Below are 20205 nucleotides of genomic sequence, written 5' to 3' on the forward strand. Positions count from 1 at the left end.
GTTCTTTTCTTTCTGTCACTTTGGTAGCGTTTGAGGTTATGTTTGTTTACACACTGAATTGTATTCATAGGTTTTAATTAAACCTGGTTCCTGGTATCATTATTTTAATAGCTTCAGTAAATATACTAAAACAAGAATGCTCGACAAAATTCTATACAACACTGTTCTCTCACAAACATTGTCGCCCTGCGGCAAATATTTAGTTGCCGGTAATATTTACAGTCAGATCGCTGTTTTTGAGTAAGTTTTTTCCATATTAACACAATTACAATTAATATATTTTATTGGTAAATATTATCATGATGATGATGATTGGTAAATATTATCAGCAACTAAGACTTCTTACCAGAAATGGTATTTCTGTTCAACATCTTATTTTTTTTTTACAGTTTGGATCGAATACTAAATCCTGTTGTCGAGCTACTTACTTCTGACTACAATAAGCCGAAATACATCCACACCCTAGAATCTGGGCGACAAGTATGCAGCCTGACGACTACCGAAAAGTTTTTAGTTGTTGGAACAGTAAATGAGATTTTTGGGTGGGACTGGAAGAATGTGGCCAGTTCTAAGCTTAGCAAACCTTCTTGGGTGATTAGGGTGCCTTCCCAGTCGTCATCGCTGGAGCAGACTGATGTGAATAGTCTATGGTTGTCGGGAGATGAGGCTAAGCTGTATGCAGGCTGTGGAGATAATAATGTTTATGTGTTTAATATGGAAGATGGAAGATTGCTGTCTACGTTGAAGGGACATAGTGATTTCATACATTCTATTGATGGAAAGTGAGTATATTATTTATGAAAAGTTACAAATGAAACATAATGAACCCATTATTTGCTTATTATCATCATCCTTTTTGATTTGTAACTTCTACCTAAATTAATTAATGTTGTCATGTCCATGATCATAGAGAAATCCTTTAAGTACATACCTGGATTTAAAACTAATACTTGATATGCAAGTGCTTTACCCACTAGTTTAAGCTACATATTTGCTAACAGCATAGAATTCTCAATTACCTTGTTCGAACATGTTACAATTACAATATGTTCTTTATTAATATTACAGGAACCAGCAACTAATAACCGCCAGTGAAGATGGTACAGTAATGTTATGGGACAGGCGCACATGCAGCAGCCACAACAAACTGGAGCCCCATGCCAATAGCAAAGTGAGCCGTCCTGACATCGGCAAGTGGGTGGGCTCTGTTGCTCTGGGCGATGATTGGATTGTAAGTATTTATGTTATTAGCATTAATATTCTTTTTGCGCTTTGTGCAGCCTAAACATAAGTCCCTGGAAATGGCAGTCAATGTTAAAACTATTATCAGCTATCCACTTACAGTTAGTTGTCCACTTGAAAGACATACATCTTTCTCGTGGCTCTCCTATATATCGACGGCTCCTAAGTATACTGAGTCAACTAACAAATTTTGCGAATTGCACTTTTTTGTGTATTAACACAAATAACAATAACAATATTGTAAATACACAAAAAAGTGAAATTCGCAAAATTTTTTAGTTGACTCAGTATACTTAGGAGCCATCGATATGTGGTTTGAATCCTACCTATCTCGACACCTTTCATCATCACCGGTTAGGCCGTTTTAGCGTGACATTGTAACAAACAAACATACTCAATGTAGCGTTGATTACATTAGTAAATATGAGTTGTCTAAATGTATTTGTGTTTTATTACTACCTACTGATATAATTTATCTCATGTCAGGTTTGCGGCGGCGGCCCTCGCCTATCCCTATGGCACCTCCGTTCCCTGGATGCTGTCACAGTCTTCGACATTCCCGACCACGGTATCCACGTATCATTTTTCCACGACGACTGTGTCTTCGCGGCAGGAGCGGCCAAACACCTCTACCAGCTCAGTTACTCTGGAGAAGTCAAGGTCGAACTACCAGTCTCAGCAACCACAGTGTACTCAGCGGTACTGAGTACAAGCCCTAACAAAGTCCTAGCCATTGCCGGATCTAGCCCTGAGATAGATCTATGTACCACATTCAACTATAGAGATCAGGTACTACACTTCCGATAGGTAAGTTAGCTTAAGTATTTTCTGTAATAAGTACATATAATTAATATTTTCTTAGACAATAAATAAATGAATGATATAACAAAACTTTATTATTTACAATTTTATTGCTAGCAAACTATTAAGCGTACAAAAAATGAGTTTCAATGCAATTCAGTTCAACATGGCAATACCATCAGTATTGCTACACTACACGACTACAAATGCATTAAACCTAATTTGAACTCTATTGTAAAGAGTTTTGAGTTTTATTCCCTTAAACTTTTAAAAGTTAGAACATAGGAACAAAGCGGTTTCTATCAGGGTATAGAACCTCTAAATATAGCCATGGCCTGCAACAACAGCAGGAATGAATCCCTGGCTTCCATCTTTCTTTTTCACATAAAACCACTCGGCATCTACGTCTGTTTCCACTCCGCCTCCTTGCACTAATACAACCACATCTCCCTTCTGCACTGTCAAAGTTTTATTCAACACACTCCCTGTGTAATCACTGTTCACTACCAACAAAGTCTGTCTTTTCACATGTTTATAATCCCTATTCTCTTTCTCGTGTAGCTTATCGATGTTTGAGCAAACTGATTTAGTCTTTAAGTATAGGGTGTCAAAGTCTTTTTCTGCGCACGAGTTCTTGGGCTTGCGTCGTGTTGTTCGGGAAGGGTAGCGGCACTCGGAGCGCGTTCGGCCACGCAGTTGTTCCTTCTCGTTGTCAGTGAGGTTCCCGCAGGGACGCGGGTAGATATCCGTACTGCTTTCCCAACATGGCGTCTTCTTTTGTGGTGATGTTCTGGAAAGTACGGAAGGTCATGATTATTTTTTGATGCTACAAATAGGCATGATGACAGTAATCAAAAATCATTAAAATAATATATTTATTAAATTAAACTTGAAGCTTGGAATATAAAACGCGCATTGTTTTCTTTATTAATAATGTGATTAATATGTATTTTTATAAAATAAAATTACGAAATAAGGCAATCCGCCATGATATCTTGAACACCAATCAGAGCTCGTGACGTCATTTCTCAAAACAACTCGCGCGAAAGCGCGCGAACGTCACATTTCGTTATTGTGAACTTCCACTGCGATCTTTGTTTTTAATTAATTTATTGTTTATAACACGAGTTATGGAGCCCGGATTTATCAAGGCAAACAGCGCTAATTTGCCTAAAATTGATATCATAATGCTGGGAAAGTTTTTGGCATCAAATAAAGATTTTTGTTCAGCTGAATTTAGAAATGTTAAAACTTCCATGTAAGTATACTAGTTTAATTAAAAAACAATGAGAGATGAAACCTAACCTCGAAATAGTTATTTACATTATAAACTATGCTAGAATCTAGAGAACTATGTAATAACTTACATCAAAGTGATCTTCACAAAAATAAAGTTGTACCCTGGGCAATATTGCTTTTGAATCTCGCCTTGCAAGTTTAAGCCACTTGTTTCGTATTTTTTTATTGTGAGGAACGTACACAAATAACTCATCAGGAGTTGTTTTGGATGTGTTCTTACACTGGGGGACCCCACAACACCTATGCCCTTTCGAATTCATATTTAATAACACAAAAAACTTAATTATTGCACGAGCGTTGTTTACAATTGCGTCTTGTAATTTCAGTTGTGACGTCACAAGTGACGACATGACACTGACAAGCGTTTTCGCGTCGGATTCAAAGTGGACAGAGAAAAATGCAATTATTTGATAAAAAAACTTCGCATTTTCTTAAAATTAATGATTTTTCATATAAAATAGACATATACCTACATCATACAAAGGAATTTAAAAATTTGTCATCATGCCTATTACCTTGTGTCACTGTTAATTCGTATGGAGGAGTCTAGAGTCGCATGCCTATGGTGTCAATATTTTTTTTATTGTTAGATTATCACAAGTTACGCGCAGCGATATAGTCCTTATGATATACCAAGGAATGTGGAGGACCATTTAAGCGCAATTAATTTTTTACTGTAGTCGTCTCAATGTATTTACGAGTATAGTCGTGGTTCAGTTCCTTTCTGCTACCTCTCTGACGTCAGAGCCACTTTGCTGATTTATTAATTCATGTCGCTGCCTCAAACTGATACTATAGTAGGTACAGTTCCACACTCACCTATTAGGCAATATTCCTAACGGCAAGCATCCACTATACAGCACATAGCCTTCATCTCCGTGCGGCGTCTGCGCATACAGCCACTGTTCATTCTTAAACACTGCGTTGACGACTGTACCCAGTGGTAAGGGCAGCTCTTGTTGGACATCCTTCTGCGTTTGGTACAGGGTACTTGGGTAGGCTATTACGACGGGGATGTTTCCTGGACGGTCTATTGAAGCCTGTAAAATGAAAAAAACCCGTGGTCATGTGACAGGCATGTTTTTTTATCTAACTTTTCAGTTATTTTGTTTTTATGGAAGGTTATATTTTTTTATGGAAAAACACGAGGTTTTGTGACATAAGGAACAAGATGTTTTCCTACAGTTTCACCCACATCTTGGGGGAAATTCTTCCCGTATCCGGACATTATAGGTATTATAGCGTGTTACTCTTACAGTGAGAAAGATTCCAAATCGCTTCAGTGTTTTGGAGCCTTTTGTACAAACAAACAAACAAGAAAATGTTTCCTCTTTATTATAAGTATGGATTTAAAAGATTTCGCGCCTTATAGACCGAGAGCCCGTACCATTTAGATCTAAGTCATTACATAAGCTAGAAATAATTTGCTTAGGACAACTTTTATGAGATAGAACCGTCGATATACTACGGGGCGGGGGAATGAGTAAATAATCTGCAAAAAAGATTTGAGTTAGATTTTTAATACTATTTCTTACAAAGCTTGTCCACGAACCCTCAGACGATATTATTATTAGTTTACTTGCGAGCATTATCTCAGAAACAGAAGCGTCTTTACGGTAGAAGGCGTGCGAATTCGCGGGAATTCTCGCGACTACAGCTTAGGCCCTATTACGCCGACTACATAAACGTTTTCTTAAAACAATAGTTTACTATGAATTTTCAAGTTTTGTGTTTCGGAGGGCACATTAAACTGCAGGACCCGAATATTATCGAACACCTTTGGCAGTCGTAGTCAAAAGCCAGTTAATCTAACAACCAGTCGTACCAAGGGGTATTGGATTGCCCGGGTAACTGGGTTGAGGTTTGATAAGCAATCGCTCCTTGTAAAGCACTAGTACTCAGATGTATCCGATGAGATTGGAAGCCGACCCTATCATAGTTGGGAAAAGGCTCGGGAAATGATGATGACTATGAATTTTCAAGTTCAATTTTCAAAGTTAACTATTGTTTATATTTTAAATTAAAACGTTATGTTATCGTTGTATACTCGGGCCTTAGAAGCTGTGCAACTATTTAACCATTGCCGATGGTAGCTGCGAAGATTCCTAATAATGCGCGAGAGTTCCTAGGAAGACGCGCGAACTAGTTTTTTAGCTTATTTAATTTGCAGACTATGCAGTCGACGTTTTGCTATTTCATAGTTCCGCGGTGAGCGAAATTGCGTCGTGTTTAATTACAGACTGTTATATGGCTTTTTGAGGGCTGTGAAAACTGAATATCTCTTATTTGTATTATTCAGTCGAGTCATATATGATTCCATGTCATCATGATTAATAATTGAATAACACGTCCAGGCCGATTTCGGCCTACACATAAAAAGCCCAAAAAACAATCTACTCAGCCTATCCCTGTATCGCAGTCTAAATCAATATTTGCAATTGATTTTCATGATATTTTTCAAATCCTGAAATCATCCACTTAAACACACATCTATGGTCAAATCAATTTTTAAAGATTTTGCTTTCTATCAATAAATAAAATAATCGGACAATCTTTTTAAATGATTATTTGGTCGATGAGCTGAATAAATGCATTCAATTTGCATTAAAATTCCATTTTAGGAATTTGACAGATGCAGTAAATAATTTATTAATATGTAAAATGTCGTATATTTATCACACAGCAAACGAAACGTGGACCTAGGTGCACCTATTAATTATTAATTGCCTATAGTTATTATTTTGTCTGTACGATACAGGTAATAATTTCTCAAAGAGGTTTAATACCATGTACAACAAAGGTCAATTACAAATTATCGTGACCTCGTAAGTCGATTTTTAAACGTCTCTCGTGATATATTGTATTGCCGTCCCGTCGAACTGGCGCAATTAACACCGTAGCGTTTAACCCCTACAAAGATATATTGTTGTTTTAAATAAACCGAATTGATGAATGGCCTCTCCTCTCGAGATTATCTTGTAACCCCATATTACAACAACCCTAAAAAACATTCACTTAAGGCCCATTATCCTGAACACATACCACAAAAATAAAATTGCTTCACATAATCTGCCAGTCCAAAACTGTTCGTCCGAATTTATATTAAAAACTTCGGAAAGGATATCGAAATTTTTAAATGACTTGTAATTTATGCGTTGTCCAATTTTGCGCCAATTTCGCGGCTTACATTGTACAATCGGGTTTATGCTCCGTGGTAACGCACAAAAACCGTATGTACATCGTAACGTCATAATAACGCCGAAGAAATGAATAATGATCGAGATTTACAGGTGTATTTAAATTCTTTTGTAAAAAAGATCCGTTAATACCGCAATAACGAATGCCACAAAATGATGAATGACTTTTTGCAAATCAAATTGGGTTACGTGATACATTATTACTTAAACCATAAAAGGATCTTATCTTTGAGGACAACCTTTTAAGTGTTTGAATCAATAAAAATATTTTGTCTCACCTCGGTAAGGAAGCTGTCCAAATCTCGGATGTCATATCCAAATTTTCGGCTTTGGTTTCTCTTTTTTCTTCCATGCCGATGCCTGTGTTTCTTCCTCACATACTCTTCTGTGCCAGCACTAGTGTCTGAGTAGGTGTCATGCACGTTTGCAAACTCTTCACACGCATTCCTAAACCTAAGATTATGGTAATACTCATTACGGCCCACGACCCTATCTTTCACATCTCTGGGCTTGCACTTTCTGTAGCGTTCTATTTCATTCGACTTTTGATTGTAATTTTTGTCCACCTCTGGCTTTATTAATGTATTTTTTATTCTATCTTCAGGTTGAAACTTATCACTCGTCAGCTTCGCATTTTCTAAATTTTCTTTAAGCACCCACGTGAGCGATATCTTAGATTTATGTCGATGGGCCAAAGGCGTTGAGTGCCAAAGACCCATGTCTTGAATTTCAGCGTACTCAACACTGGTATCAGGATTGTCATCTAATGGATACGATATTTTGCAGTTCGCGAGCAAGTCTAAGACTTCGCATGCTGGAGGTGCGTTACTCTGGAATTTATAAGTCACTTTAACTGTACCAGTAAGTCACGGTTATTAAATTGTTCATGTTTTGTTTCAAAGTAGCATACCGTATTGTTCAATCCTTGATTCTCATTACCATCAAAATCGTTCACTCGTTCACTATACGGCGGCGGTAATTCTTTAAACGTGATTTCTGCAAGTTAAATAATAAACGATTAAAAATCACAATCGGCCGTGCTTAATGCTTCACCCGATACTATTAATAACGAGATTTATACCATAGTCAGCTGAGCGGATTATTGGGCATAAATAATCAAGTCCCAGTCATAACAATGCAAGTGGGCGAGTGCGCTACACAATGCCCTCCCGGGGGTTGCGCTCCCGGACTACCCGGCGGCTCCCGTGCGAGGTCTCGCGCGCTCGCGCTCCGCATAAATCCCGATGCGCGCGCCGCCCTCCGTCCGCGGCTTCGCGCCCAACACTGGCAGCGTACTGATACACTATCGACATCGCCCTCCTCTAAAAAAATCTCGGCACATTCTCACAGTTCAAAGTGGGCGCACTCATGCGAGCGCAGTGGAAGACGTCGAATTAGCCTCGGGACACGATTCGCAGCCGCCGCAACCATTCGGTCAGAGGCACTCATCATCAGTCAGACATTTATTTGCATACGTCAATATTTCAGTCTTTACTCCTGCAATCTGACTTTTAAAAAATCGGGGAAATTATAGAAATGCGGCAGTCAGGCAGAAACGAGCCACTAATTGTCAGGTGCTAAGAGTCAAACAATAGGTTCTGAGGGCGAGCGTTTTAACACTTCTCACGCTTTTCGAAGCGTACAGAATAAACACCTGTGTTTGTGTTTCGTTATCTTGTCTCGTGCTCGATTTGTGTTTTTTCCTTAATGGACACGAGATTCCTTTACAATTGAACGTTGTTAAACTGACCGTAACGTAACAATCGTAAACACTGGACAATAAATTAGAGCTTTCCCGTCTGCTTTTAGATAGAATTTTACTTTTGAAATATAACAGCTTTTACGCTTTTGTGTTGATGAAGAGTTGGACGTAAAGTGCGTTTCTGCATGCGAATAAATCATTCCGCATTTCTGAGATGAGCTATGCACGCGATGTATTTGCAAGCGCGAATCCGCGGCGAATGCAGATATACTTTTATTCGCATTAGATGATACAGATATTTTGTCATGTATTTTCTCCGTTTTTGCTGCACATTCTTCTGGAAAGTTCTACAAAACGGCAAGAGTGATTGGTTAGGAAGAAATTATAAATGGCAAAGTCAAACAATCTTTTCAAACGTTTAGGAGACGTTTGGTATTCCAACGTTCTTAAGTGAAAAAGGTTCATTGACACTTTAAATTTTAAAATTAATAATATCTACGCTTGTGGGCAGCGTCGTTGGCGATTTTCGTTAACCCCGGAATGGTGACAATTTTATTACTTACTTAATTTACGAACACTATAAAATAAATGCGACAGCTATAACATTTATGCGTTTTACATTCCACGAAATTGGAAAGTGAGACAATTTGTAGAGGCTGTATGTTGTACCGCGCTGTGTTGTACGTTACTTCGACGCCAATTTCACGGTTTTATTGCGCTCAATATTACTTTACCGCTCTCACATAATAATCGTTATTACATACTTGAAATACGCACGTAATTATACAATTCCTTGCAAAATCGCCGAGGTGGGCACAGACGGCATGGTTCGTGTAACGTGTTCATCATCGTCCTTCTGCCCTTATCTTAATTTTATTTGGGGTCATTCTTCTCCTACCTAAATGACGGCAGATAGAAGAGTATGGAAGGAGAAAACGTGCTGCGCCAACCCCAAAAATTGGGATAAGGGCAGGAGGATGATGATTATGATATTTTCTCCTACTTTTTCTAACCATATCGACTTTCACACAATCCTTCCATGGTTTCTTAGGTCGTCGTGTGCGTCTGCTGTTATTACTGAAATTAATTAGTTTCATTAAAACGACTTTGTTGGCCACCCAAGTCGTATTGGTATTTTATTATTAGTTAAGTAATTATAATGCCTAGATAGTAATTATACTGCAAGGTGCGCTAAAAATATAGGAGAGTACTTGATGTTTAAGTACATTGAAATAATGGTGTTTAGCAAGAATATGATTCCAAAGAAGTTTAAATGCGGCTTTTTTGCATTCTATGAATGGGGTTTGTTTTAATTATCTCCCTATAGTTGCATTTTACTTGCATAATGATAAGTACTTAAAGAAATAAATTGTATATGATTATTTACACGTTCATTAAAACTTTAAGAGGTAGGTACATTGCAATTAACGTAACAAATTAAACAATTAGTTTTAGTTTTTCTGTTATTCTAAGCTTCTGTCTATTACCTATATGCAGATAATACTTATTAACTTGATTAAGAAAGAACAACTTCGTGAAATGCGCCAACACATATTGGTATTCCAAAAGTATGCCATCGATTTTTTCCTTATAACTCTTATCGTTCTTAAAAAGGCGTGAAAACTGAAGACAATGCGTTTAAGCCCAAATCACGAGCATATCGCTATGTAGGGAATGTGTCCCCACAATGAGGAGGAATGCCGGCAATCCCGCGCAGATCACGACAACTGCCGAAAACGTGCGCACACGCACCCCGCCGGGCGTCCCGCGGCGACTGCGCCCCTCATAAAACAAATTATGGATTTTTAAATACATATTTAATTTTATTGTATTTTCAATTTAATATTGTTTTGGTATATTTATTATTTTATTTATTTACAAGCTTTTATTTAACTTGCAATGTATGTTTGTTTGTGCTGACTTTGGTATTACCTAACCTTACATAATAAAATAGCTAACTTCATAATTTTATTATGATGTCCTCCTAGCCGATTGTCGGCTACGGCGGCTGTTCTCATGTAAGGAGATAGCCAGATGAGCAGGACATTATAGGTAGTGCACATGCATTTGCGCAGACACAGGTGCACTTACTATTCCTTCACTCTCATAGTCCGATGGGAGGGCAATCCGACTCGACCAGAGAGGGAATCGAACCCGAGACCTCGTGCTCAGCAGCCGGGCTTGCGACAGCTTGACCAACGAGGCAATTGGTCATAAATTATAATTGTTAAATGTACACCGATATTAGCTCATGTTTGATCTAATGACCGATAAATAGTAAATTACATAACGCGCCAATTTAGCAAATGAAACGGTTTAGCTTTGGTTAGGCTACACTATAGGCTAAAGGCGGTTCTGTAATTATCTATTTCTTGGAGCTTTTAATCAGCTGGAGTCGCAACCTGAGCACACATTTTTAAGCGAGAGTTATGCGCGTCTACTGTCAGAACTCCTGCATATCATTGCATACCTATCTTGTTGGTTAAATTGTCTTAGATCTACTTCGATGATGTACTACATATTTAGTTGCTATTGAGAATATACGGGATACTTATACCACTTAACACAAAAGTGCTAGACATAAGTATTGATTTTTGTTCGTTATTTAACGGTAAAAAGAAAACTGTAATGATATTTATAAAATATGATAATGATGTGTGTTTAGTGTCATCTTATTGTGCACGCATCATTACCATAGTTACGTTATTGTTATTCTAGAACTTTTGAGTGCTTTTGACGTGGTCCTTAAGTACCTACATACATATTTTGTTTTACATTGTTTTTAATTTATAAGCTTTTATCCTAATCGCCCAAAAGTTTTTTGCAACATTTTTACACACTGCTTTAGTAAAATAAAGTAGTTTCCGTCATGTCTGCAATATGGTCAATTCTAATGATAAGCCTATTGTCGTTTTTAATATGTATTAAAATACCCATGAATATGTATATATCGGATCCTGACAATTTTAAAAATCGTCGTAAAGCTTTTTGTTTATAATTTGGCAATTTCGTAATGCGCATAAATAAAATCCGTACTTTCTTGAACAATCAATAAAAATCCATTATCGTTAATGTGATTTTTATTGATTTTGCGAATTTATCACTAAAACCTTTAGTAGTCCGAATTTTATGTTGACATATTTCTTTTTTAATGTTGCCATATAAGCCAACATTAATTTCTACAGTTATGTCTCGTAAAGGTATCGCCTATCTAAATTACTTATTCCAAAAGAAATTATAGATGTTCGATAATATAAAATTCACATATAAACTACAATATAAACTAGCTATTGGTTGAAACGTGTTATTATGAAGATCATTATCTGTAAGTCATTATGTTCATCCACGAAATATTTTTTAGGAACGCCTACACTCTAAGATGATAAACTTCATACTTAATACTAACGTTATCGTACTAAAATCTGCTTCAATAAGCTTATATTTCAAGGTGCTAAGTTTTGATAATTTGATTTAAGTTTATGGCCACCTAACATGTGCTTAGATTCTTAGATGTATCCGCTAACTGTGATCATTTGTGACAGCTAATTTTTAACGATTACTGCTTGATATTTAAGCATAATGGCTGATGTTTTCGTAGTAAAACTTGAATTATTATCAACTTAGTAAGCCATTACCATCGACGCCCAATCTCTATGGTGCCATAAAAAAAATTGACGGCCTACACAAAAGAGATAAATATGATTGTAATCAAACTATCTCACTCCAAATAAAATGATGTAGAAAATAAATTGTCATATAGTTACAACTGTTTGAAAGATCAATCCTAAATTTTCTTCGCCGCGAAATGTTTCAAACGCATATTCGAGTCCGTGACTAAAATTCGTGAATGCGTCAATGAGGGATCATTGGAGAGCCAGTAGGAGGGCAGGAGGGAATTAAGCCTAAGTGCAGGCAACCGATAATTGCGCCGTGGGAACGCGCGCTCGCATCGAACACAACACGAAAGTATTGCCAACTTAAAATTCTGTAAACAGTGAAAGTAAAATTTAAATTAACAAAAATACTATAAAGATTTTTAAATTTTATACTTATGTAATCAATATTATTATAACCTTAAGTAATATTAATGTTTATTTAGCTAATCGGAAGACGTAACTTTTACGTCTCGCTATTTATAATGTTTTGCGGATACATCTCGCTTATTTATCAATTGAAACGTCATTTCGCGCGTTTATGTAACTGAATTAAAATTATTTTTTTACGGATGGATTTGTCTGTTTTTGAAGAATGATATTGGTTATTGATTAATTATGAATTAAAGGATAGATATATAATATAAGATAAGAATAAAGAAGCTATCTTTACCATCAACTTTAAGACGAAATATTTTGCAACAAAAATTTTTGAACAGGTATTATAACTTTAATTTTCTGATTTATTCCAGACATAGCTAGAAATCACGTGTTGCTTTGCGAACTCTACTTCCCCTATGCACCTCCTCCTCGCATTGCACGCCACAATCGGCGAAAAGGCAAAATTGCTGCGCAGGCACATTCTGCGTCCCGAGCCCACATAGCTATGTGGTAGTCAAGTATAGAAGGTCCATAACAATTTCAAAAATATCTTCACTCGTTTAAATCGAATGACTGAAAAAAAATATTATGGGCTACCATTTTAAGGAGTCAAAAAATATTTTTTGAGATGATTTATTTTTTTCTCTTAACTAGGGCTACCCAGTATCTCATCTGACATCTTTGTACCGAGTAGGTTTTCTGTAACCACAGTTTCCTCGAACGCCGCTTCCCGGCGCATACGATGCACACCTGCACGAATCATGCATTGTGTGCATCACAGTGCATCCCGTAATGACTGCATGTATTCCTAGATATTCCTCCATATACGCGGCAAAAATGTGGACGCGAATGTAGCGGAAAATCGATTCACTTTTAAAAGGCTCTTAAATTCTATTCAACAGGACTTCGATTTTATCTAAGAACATACTTAACTGGTTCTAAATTATAACAGCATTATGTTCAAACAAATTCAATCCGGTAAAGCTACTTATCTCATATTTATTTAGTCGCGACCAAACGGGTTTTTTCGCTGAAGAAAGTGGCACTTTTGTCTGTCAATATTAGGAGTCGCCAAATAATGGTGAATTTACGGACAATAGAAAGCGAAATCCGTAGAGGTTAGTGGAACGCTTTCCTAATGTCGCAAAACATGGTATGACTGTATCGAATAGGTAATCATAAGAAGAGGCTGCGCGATTCGTCCCGGCCACCCGGCGCGACCGCTACCGATGGTGTTGACATCTTTACAAAATGGACACGCAATTGTTCGTATCCTTTATTACGTGCATTACCATCTCTGTGCAAGTAAGTGCATCACAATTTATGGTCATTTGCGTATTACGCAAAACGCTGCGGACTGGTCTAGTCGACATTCTTCACTAATCCGTTCCTACTTAGTGATGTGAAGATGGTTTTTTAGCTTGTTCCTCTACATCCGTAAAATATACTGACTGTAGAATAAGTAAGTAGGTATATTTAAACATAACGTATACTCGTATTGTCCCCTAATTGATCTTCAGTATATCTTATCATATCTTATCTGGACTCGATCTGGACGATCTATCATATCTTTTCTGGACGTAGCAAACCAACATATCTTTGCAGTTTTTTTGGGAAAGTACCTAAAGGAAGATCATCAATGTGCAAGAAACAGTTACCTATGCAACAATGTAACCATCAGCATAATTTCCAATTGATCGGAACGTTAACATCACCAAGCTAGACGAACAGATATGAAGTCTACCTCTTTAGCAAACTCATTTCATTCTCACTTCTTTCCTAACGTGATGGCTAAATAGTCAACACAATGACGTGGAAAAAATCAGTTTCAAGTTACGTAAAACTCAAGGAAAGTGGTAATCAAGTGACATATGGTAAACAGGTCGGTGGACGCAGTTCCGCGATATCGCTAGCGTACCTCAGGTATCCCATTGACGTGACATGGTCAAGGAAGGGCCTGTCGCTTCCAATTCTATCTAGTTCACTGGCCACATTCCTATTCTACTCGGATTACAAAATCTCGCATAATTTATCTTAACAAGGATTGCAATTTGTTTGGACTGACGTTAAGTGGACGACCAGCTCGGACAATGCCCTATGATTCGTTTATGATATCATTTGTTTTACAACGCCTAAACACAGCCTCGGATTTGTCTCAACTTATTATAGGCAATCGAGAATAGTTAAAAGCTGTTTATAATATTGTCTGTAACCGTAGATTACACGATACTTGCGTCGCAAAACGTTTAATTATTACGTCTATAGCCAGTTTGAAACGTATCATTAACAATTCGACGTAGCGATGGTATCATAAAAGCGCGATCATCGCTCGGCTGCTTTTCGGCATCTACATGGAATTCCAGCCTCACTGGCATTCGGGAAACCGATTAAAATTCAGAAAAAAGAGCTTTACGTACAATAATTTAAGGTCAAGAAGGAGCGTGATCTCGACGCAGTGGATAAAAATTATTTATTTGCGTGGGGCGCGGCAATTAGGGGGGCGGAGCGCGTCTGCGCGCACGACCTCTCGACCCGCGGCCTGCCCGCGCCCGCGCCGCCTGTGGACACTCGTCCTGTCACGGTGACGGCCCAGCGAAACAATCTCGAAATTGCATTCGTTGCTCGCTCTGCGGCACGATCTCACCTACTTTCGTGAAATATGTTCAACATTTTTGCATTTTCGTGTGCAAAACGTTAAAATTACTCGCAGATTTCAACCAAAAACAATTACTTTTAAGTGTAGTCATTACACGCTTTCAAAATAATAAGACGTACAATAAAGAATGAGATCGCCATTAAAATCAATTAGCTGAAAGAACTAGTGTCTACGATGTACATCACAATCGTGCATGCTCTAGATATCCATATGCCACGGGTCGCCTGGTCAGTTTTATTATTACATTCTTAAAAGGAGATGCAATTACCGATACAGCGTGTATCGAGGGACGCACGCGCACGCATGCTCTCATCGGCACAGCGCGCCGACGAAATGTAGGCGGCGCGGCGCGGGCGGCGGCGGCGGGTAGAAATTAACTTGACTCTAGTATCTGATAGCATACCATGTTGCTCTTTAGCTTTGTAGTGCTTTTGTTTCCGATGATGGGAGCGACTGGAGCTAGTCATGAAGGCGATTAATTTACGCGCTACATGGCGGCCACTCATGTTCTACAGTACACGATGAAAATATGCGTGTATTCCCAGCATTTTGCACAATAAAATTAAAAAGGATGGACTTTGATAAGTATACGTATAGAGCAATGGTGTTCTGATAGAACAACGGTTTTGAGATTCAATAAAAAACAAACTAAAGGAGAAGTTACAGACAGTATTACTAAACAAGAAAGGTGCATAATCACTTCAAACAAAAGAAAACATTCGAATCCGCCGAAACAGTGTTCATCTACTTGACCAGCATCAATTAACATGTAACAATTATATCACAGCGTTGGATAACAAACATTAGTGTTACATAAGCGTAGCTACTTACTCTCTCTGAGTTTGTGGAAGATTCTCTTCATGGCGGCTTCGCGGCAGGTGGTACTGTAGTGGGAAGTGGGAACTATAGGGGACTCCTTGGCCAGGTGTTCCCGCGCACGCGCCCACGACACTAATGCTGTCTGCGAGCTGGCCACCGTCACGCTTGGTTGCGCCTGCGCCGGTAGCGTCGCGGGGTGGATAAACTTTGTATCTGAATGTAGGGCCTCCTGATATGGAGCGACCGTTTAATTTGCGAATGACTAAGCTTTGGATTGTGGGCCTTTGTTTTTGTTTATTGTTTGGGATGACGATTGATAATTTGCATTGTCTTTGTTAGAACTACATTTTGATCGTTTAGAATAGGTCTATCTACATGGTACATACTGGGATATATTGATAATTATCTCATGTTCCTAAAGAAAAGAAAAACATGTGACAAGACAAAGACCTTATTGATCAATAAAAACAACAACCCAACCTCAACGGGTTCAAAAAACGACCATAATCTCATAGGAAGCTCACCAATTCCAGTTACAGTGGCAAGCATAGTAACACACCAAGTTACTGTTGTTGCTATTAAAATTAAAATAATGACATATGACAACAAAACTAAGACCGGAGGGGCCCAAATTCACCGACAACACAAACAACTATTTACGTTCAATTTTCAACCAACTTTCCTAAAAGGAGGAGGTTCTCAATACGACGGGATTTTTTTTACGTATGTTCACCGGTTACTTAAAGATGCATGGACTGATCTTTTTTTTTACATACTTCCCAGGTGGTCCCATAGTCATCAGGTCAGGATCTGGTGATGTAAACCCTAAAAAATCAAGGGCAACGCTTGAAAATTTTAGGCATACAAAGTGTAAAAACTTGTCAAAATAAACAGTTGTTTTAATACAAACGGACGTTTAAGTTTTCAGTGAACTTGAGCCTAGACTGTAGAGTACGAAGCCGGTGTGCGGTGGGGTGAAGCCAACTGCGGAATCACGCTCAGCAAAGCGCAACGGAGAAGCGTGCGATATGGTCTGCAGAACCCATATCGTAGGTAGTAGCGTACATACGTAGTAACGTATGCTTATTGCCGTCTCGAGGTAAATACATAAGTAGGTATATAGGGTAAAGGTAACATCTTTACAACTTTAGAAAGTTAAATCTGTTTGTTGAGTAAAGGAATCTGAGTCATTTAGGCCCACATATCTACAGTCGTTGCAGAAGCCTGATATTCTAACAACCAGTGTATGGGAATCATCATGGGGTAATATTATGTTGCCCAAATAATTGGGCTGAGGAGTTGACATATTATGTTATGTAGTGACTCCATGTCAAACATTATTGCCAACTTAGCTGCATCCGATCAGATCCATTCAGATTAGTTAGGTACTTTAGAATTCTACCTTTACTACCCAATTACACGTGTCCTATTAGAATTTTAATTTCGAAAACTGTAAAGAAGTAGCTGAAGCATTGTACAATCCATACCAAAATTATAATTTTTGCTTCCTACTTACTATGACTTCTCCTCAATATATACCCTTATATTGTTTTTAAAAAGGTTGATGGGGCCTGCGTCCAGTCCAGCGCCCAAACCCTTAGAAAAAACATATGCTCCATTTTCGATTTTTAAAATTTACTCGTAATCGGTATTGTTGCTAATGTGGCATCATTTGTCAAATTAAGTATTAGAATAAGATTTTAACGAACACTAATATATCTTTGCAACTACAATTCGTTTTCGAGTATATAGGTACTTATATTTCAACAATGATTGCTCCAGCAGCAAATCCTTCATCTCACAGCATGCTCTCCCAAACTACAAAGAATGTGAAGCTCGCTCCACAAGCGTTGTCCAAGCGGCTGGTGTACCGAGTGATGGTCAACGGCGAGGATCTCACCCCGGAAGATATCAACGACCCAGCGTTCTCCACCATGGAAGAAACGTCCACACACGCTGCGTATGTATACAAATGTTATTCCAAAAGCGAAACAGGTCTTCGATCAAAATCCATGACATGCGGCTGGACGGTTTATGCCACCACTATCAACCTTGACGACATAAAAATCGATCACACACTCGACACTGAGGAGGGATTAGTGTCTGAGAACGCCGAGCTCTCTAAAGCGCCATCCGCATATATTTTTTCTAAAATGAGCGAGCTATCGTCCTATCCGTCAGAAATAACCATCACACTTAAGGAAACTGAAACCATTTTCTTATTTTCGATACCGAGTATATGTTGCGACAAAGATACTTCCGAAGGGAAAGCAGTTGAAGAAGAAAATGTACGTTATGAGTACATTACGACTGGAAAAGGGAAAAACAGAAAAAAGCTTTGTCAATCAACTCAAACAAAAGAAACTATTACGCAGACCAGACATACTCTTGCTATGAGACCGCAAAAGAAGAACGCATTAGTATTTGCCTCCGTGTGGGACATGTACGATACTTATGCGAAAATTGCCGTTACCCAGGAAGAGCACGAAGAAAGGGATGAGATGGTGATGTACCAATCCGCTGCACCTCACTTGTTACGGCAGAAAAAGAAAAAAGTTCAAGAAGTCGATACAACGCCAGGGAAAACTTTCCTGGAAATTTCACAGATTCCGCAATATTTAGATGCGGTGCTGCTGACAGATCGAGTATTGGCATCCTTAAAATATGGAACTTCTCAGAAAAGATTTCGAGGACTCATCAGTATGGATCCACTGTCATTAGACTTAGTATATGTTTACACACTTCGCGCTTTGTGGACTTACGAATGCGAGGAAACCTATAACAAACCTATTTCGAGCATAGCTTTTAATCCTAAGTATCCGCACATATGCGCAATATCTCATGGAAAGTTTGCTTACGCCGATGAATGTCAAGGAATGGTCAGTGTTTGGTGTTTCAAGAATCCATGCAAGCCCGAAAGACTTTACACTTTCGATGTGTCGGTCACCTCCGTAAGTTTCTCTACAAAGAATCCTAGCTGGCTAGCTTGTGGGTTCAGTAACGGTGATGTGATAATAATAGATATTCAGTCGTACACAAAAAAAATCATAGCTAGCAGCAAACGTGACACAAACCCTTGTTTCGAGCCGATTTGGGTAGTAACTTGGCGCTACCTAGAAAATGACAATGAGTACGTAATGATAACATGCCAGGACGGGAGGATCCGTAAACTGCATACCACGAAAACTTACAAATTCGTCAGTGCACCCATGATGCGAATCAGTGCAGTCGAGGGAAATGTGAGGGGTCTAGTAACAACCAAGACATGCTTAAAGGTCGACGTCCCTATCACTCGGTACCCCGCTGTGTTGTGCATGATATGGCATCCGACGATAGATCACTGCTACCTGGTCGGCACTGACGAAGGCTGCATACACAAATGTTCTACTCACTATCTGAACCAACATATGGACGTGTTTCGTGCTCACGAAGGACCAGTCAACGACATCTGTATGTCACCTTTCATGAATGAATTGTTAGCCTCCTGTGGCGCAGACAATGCGATTCGCCTCTGGCTTGAAGGGTTGGAAGATTCTATAATGACGTTGAATTGTCAAAGCGCAGTGACCGGAATAACTTTTTGTCCTATAAATGCAACGATCCTGATTTCAGCGAGTGGCCAGGCGTTGTCAGTTTGGGATCTTCGACGTAAAATTCATATGCCGTGTGCGGAGTACACGTTCCCTGGTAATGTGACGTTGACGTACGTTCAGTTTGAAGCGTCTGGTCACAACGTGTTCGTGGGAGACACGCTGGGCAGGCTGCACACCTTCCACTTGGAAGACACGCCGATCCCGCCGTACAATCAGACCAAAATGTTAGACGAAGCAATAAGGAAAGCTCTATGCACCAGACCGCATATGATAAAGCAACTTGATAAGCTTATGAGATCCAAGGAACTTAAGTCTAAGTCAGACAAGTAACTGCTGAATCTTTCGGGCATGTCTAATTAATCACCGATAAAAAGCACAATTATGTAACTTGCCCTCTGGTTTTTATAAATTGGTTATCCTTATATTAAGTTTTAGTTTTATGAACAATCTTTGACTTAATGATTGGGACCGACCATTGTTGGGTATAATATAATAAGACTGTCTTGACTATCTTTGTTAATTAGCTATTAGATTTAAAATTAGTTATTAATCGAATAAAAAAGCTTATCAAAATATTAGAGTACCTACTTTTACTTCACTGGATACGTGCATGATGATCTCTTAGCTGGATAAGAAAATATTTCATAGAACGTCTCCCAGCTGCAATTGTTCAACTTTCTGTCTTTTTAGTTTCGGTAATGCAATGCAATATTGTTATTTATCTATCCTACTATTACAAAGAGGTAAGGCTTTTGTGTTTGTAATGTTGTAGAGGGAAATCTCTGGATATTGGTGTACAGGCTGATTTTAAAACCCCGTACGGCTGAGTACGAGTTTACATAATGTCATAACTAAAACCCCA

The 20205-nt window shown here is 38.5% G+C and overlaps 3 protein-coding genes across 3 annotated transcripts; 2 read left to right on the top strand and 1 right to left on the bottom strand.

The window, feature by feature from the left end:
* The first annotated feature begins 2 nt into the window (after positions 1–2).
* On the top strand, positions 3–2128 carry LOC124631451 (THO complex subunit 6). Its single transcript, XM_047165850.1, has 4 exons — positions 3–240; positions 390–782; positions 1069–1231; positions 1729–2128. Exons 1-4 carry the CDS (start codon positions 137–139, stop codon positions 2047–2049), a joined length of 981 nt encoding a protein of 326 aa, XP_047021806.1. The 5' UTR covers positions 3–136; the 3' UTR covers positions 2050–2128.
* LOC124631450 lies at positions 2121–7788 on the bottom strand. The gene is made up of 5 exons (XM_047165849.1): positions 7621–7788; positions 7450–7535; positions 6818–7369; positions 4162–4382; positions 2121–2833 (listed from the first exon to the last, which is right to left on the bottom strand). Exons 3-5 carry the CDS (start codon positions 7256–7258, stop codon positions 2362–2364), a joined length of 1134 nt encoding a protein of 377 aa, XP_047021805.1. The 5' UTR covers positions 7259–7369; positions 7450–7535; positions 7621–7788; the 3' UTR covers positions 2121–2361.
* A 9613-nt stretch (positions 7789–17401) lies between these two features.
* LOC124631321 (dynein axonemal intermediate chain 4) lies at positions 17402–19778 on the top strand. Its single transcript, XM_047165660.1, has one exon. It carries the CDS (start codon positions 17520–17522, stop codon positions 19671–19673), a length of 2154 nt encoding a protein of 717 aa, XP_047021616.1. The 5' UTR covers positions 17402–17519; the 3' UTR covers positions 19674–19778.
* The last annotated feature ends 427 nt before the right edge of the window (positions 19779–20205 follow it).

This window comes from Helicoverpa zea, chromosome 6, assembly GCF_022581195.2.
Source record: "Helicoverpa zea isolate HzStark_Cry1AcR chromosome 6, ilHelZeax1.1, whole genome shotgun sequence".
NCBI lineage: Eukaryota > Metazoa > Arthropoda > Insecta > Lepidoptera > Noctuidae > Helicoverpa > Helicoverpa zea.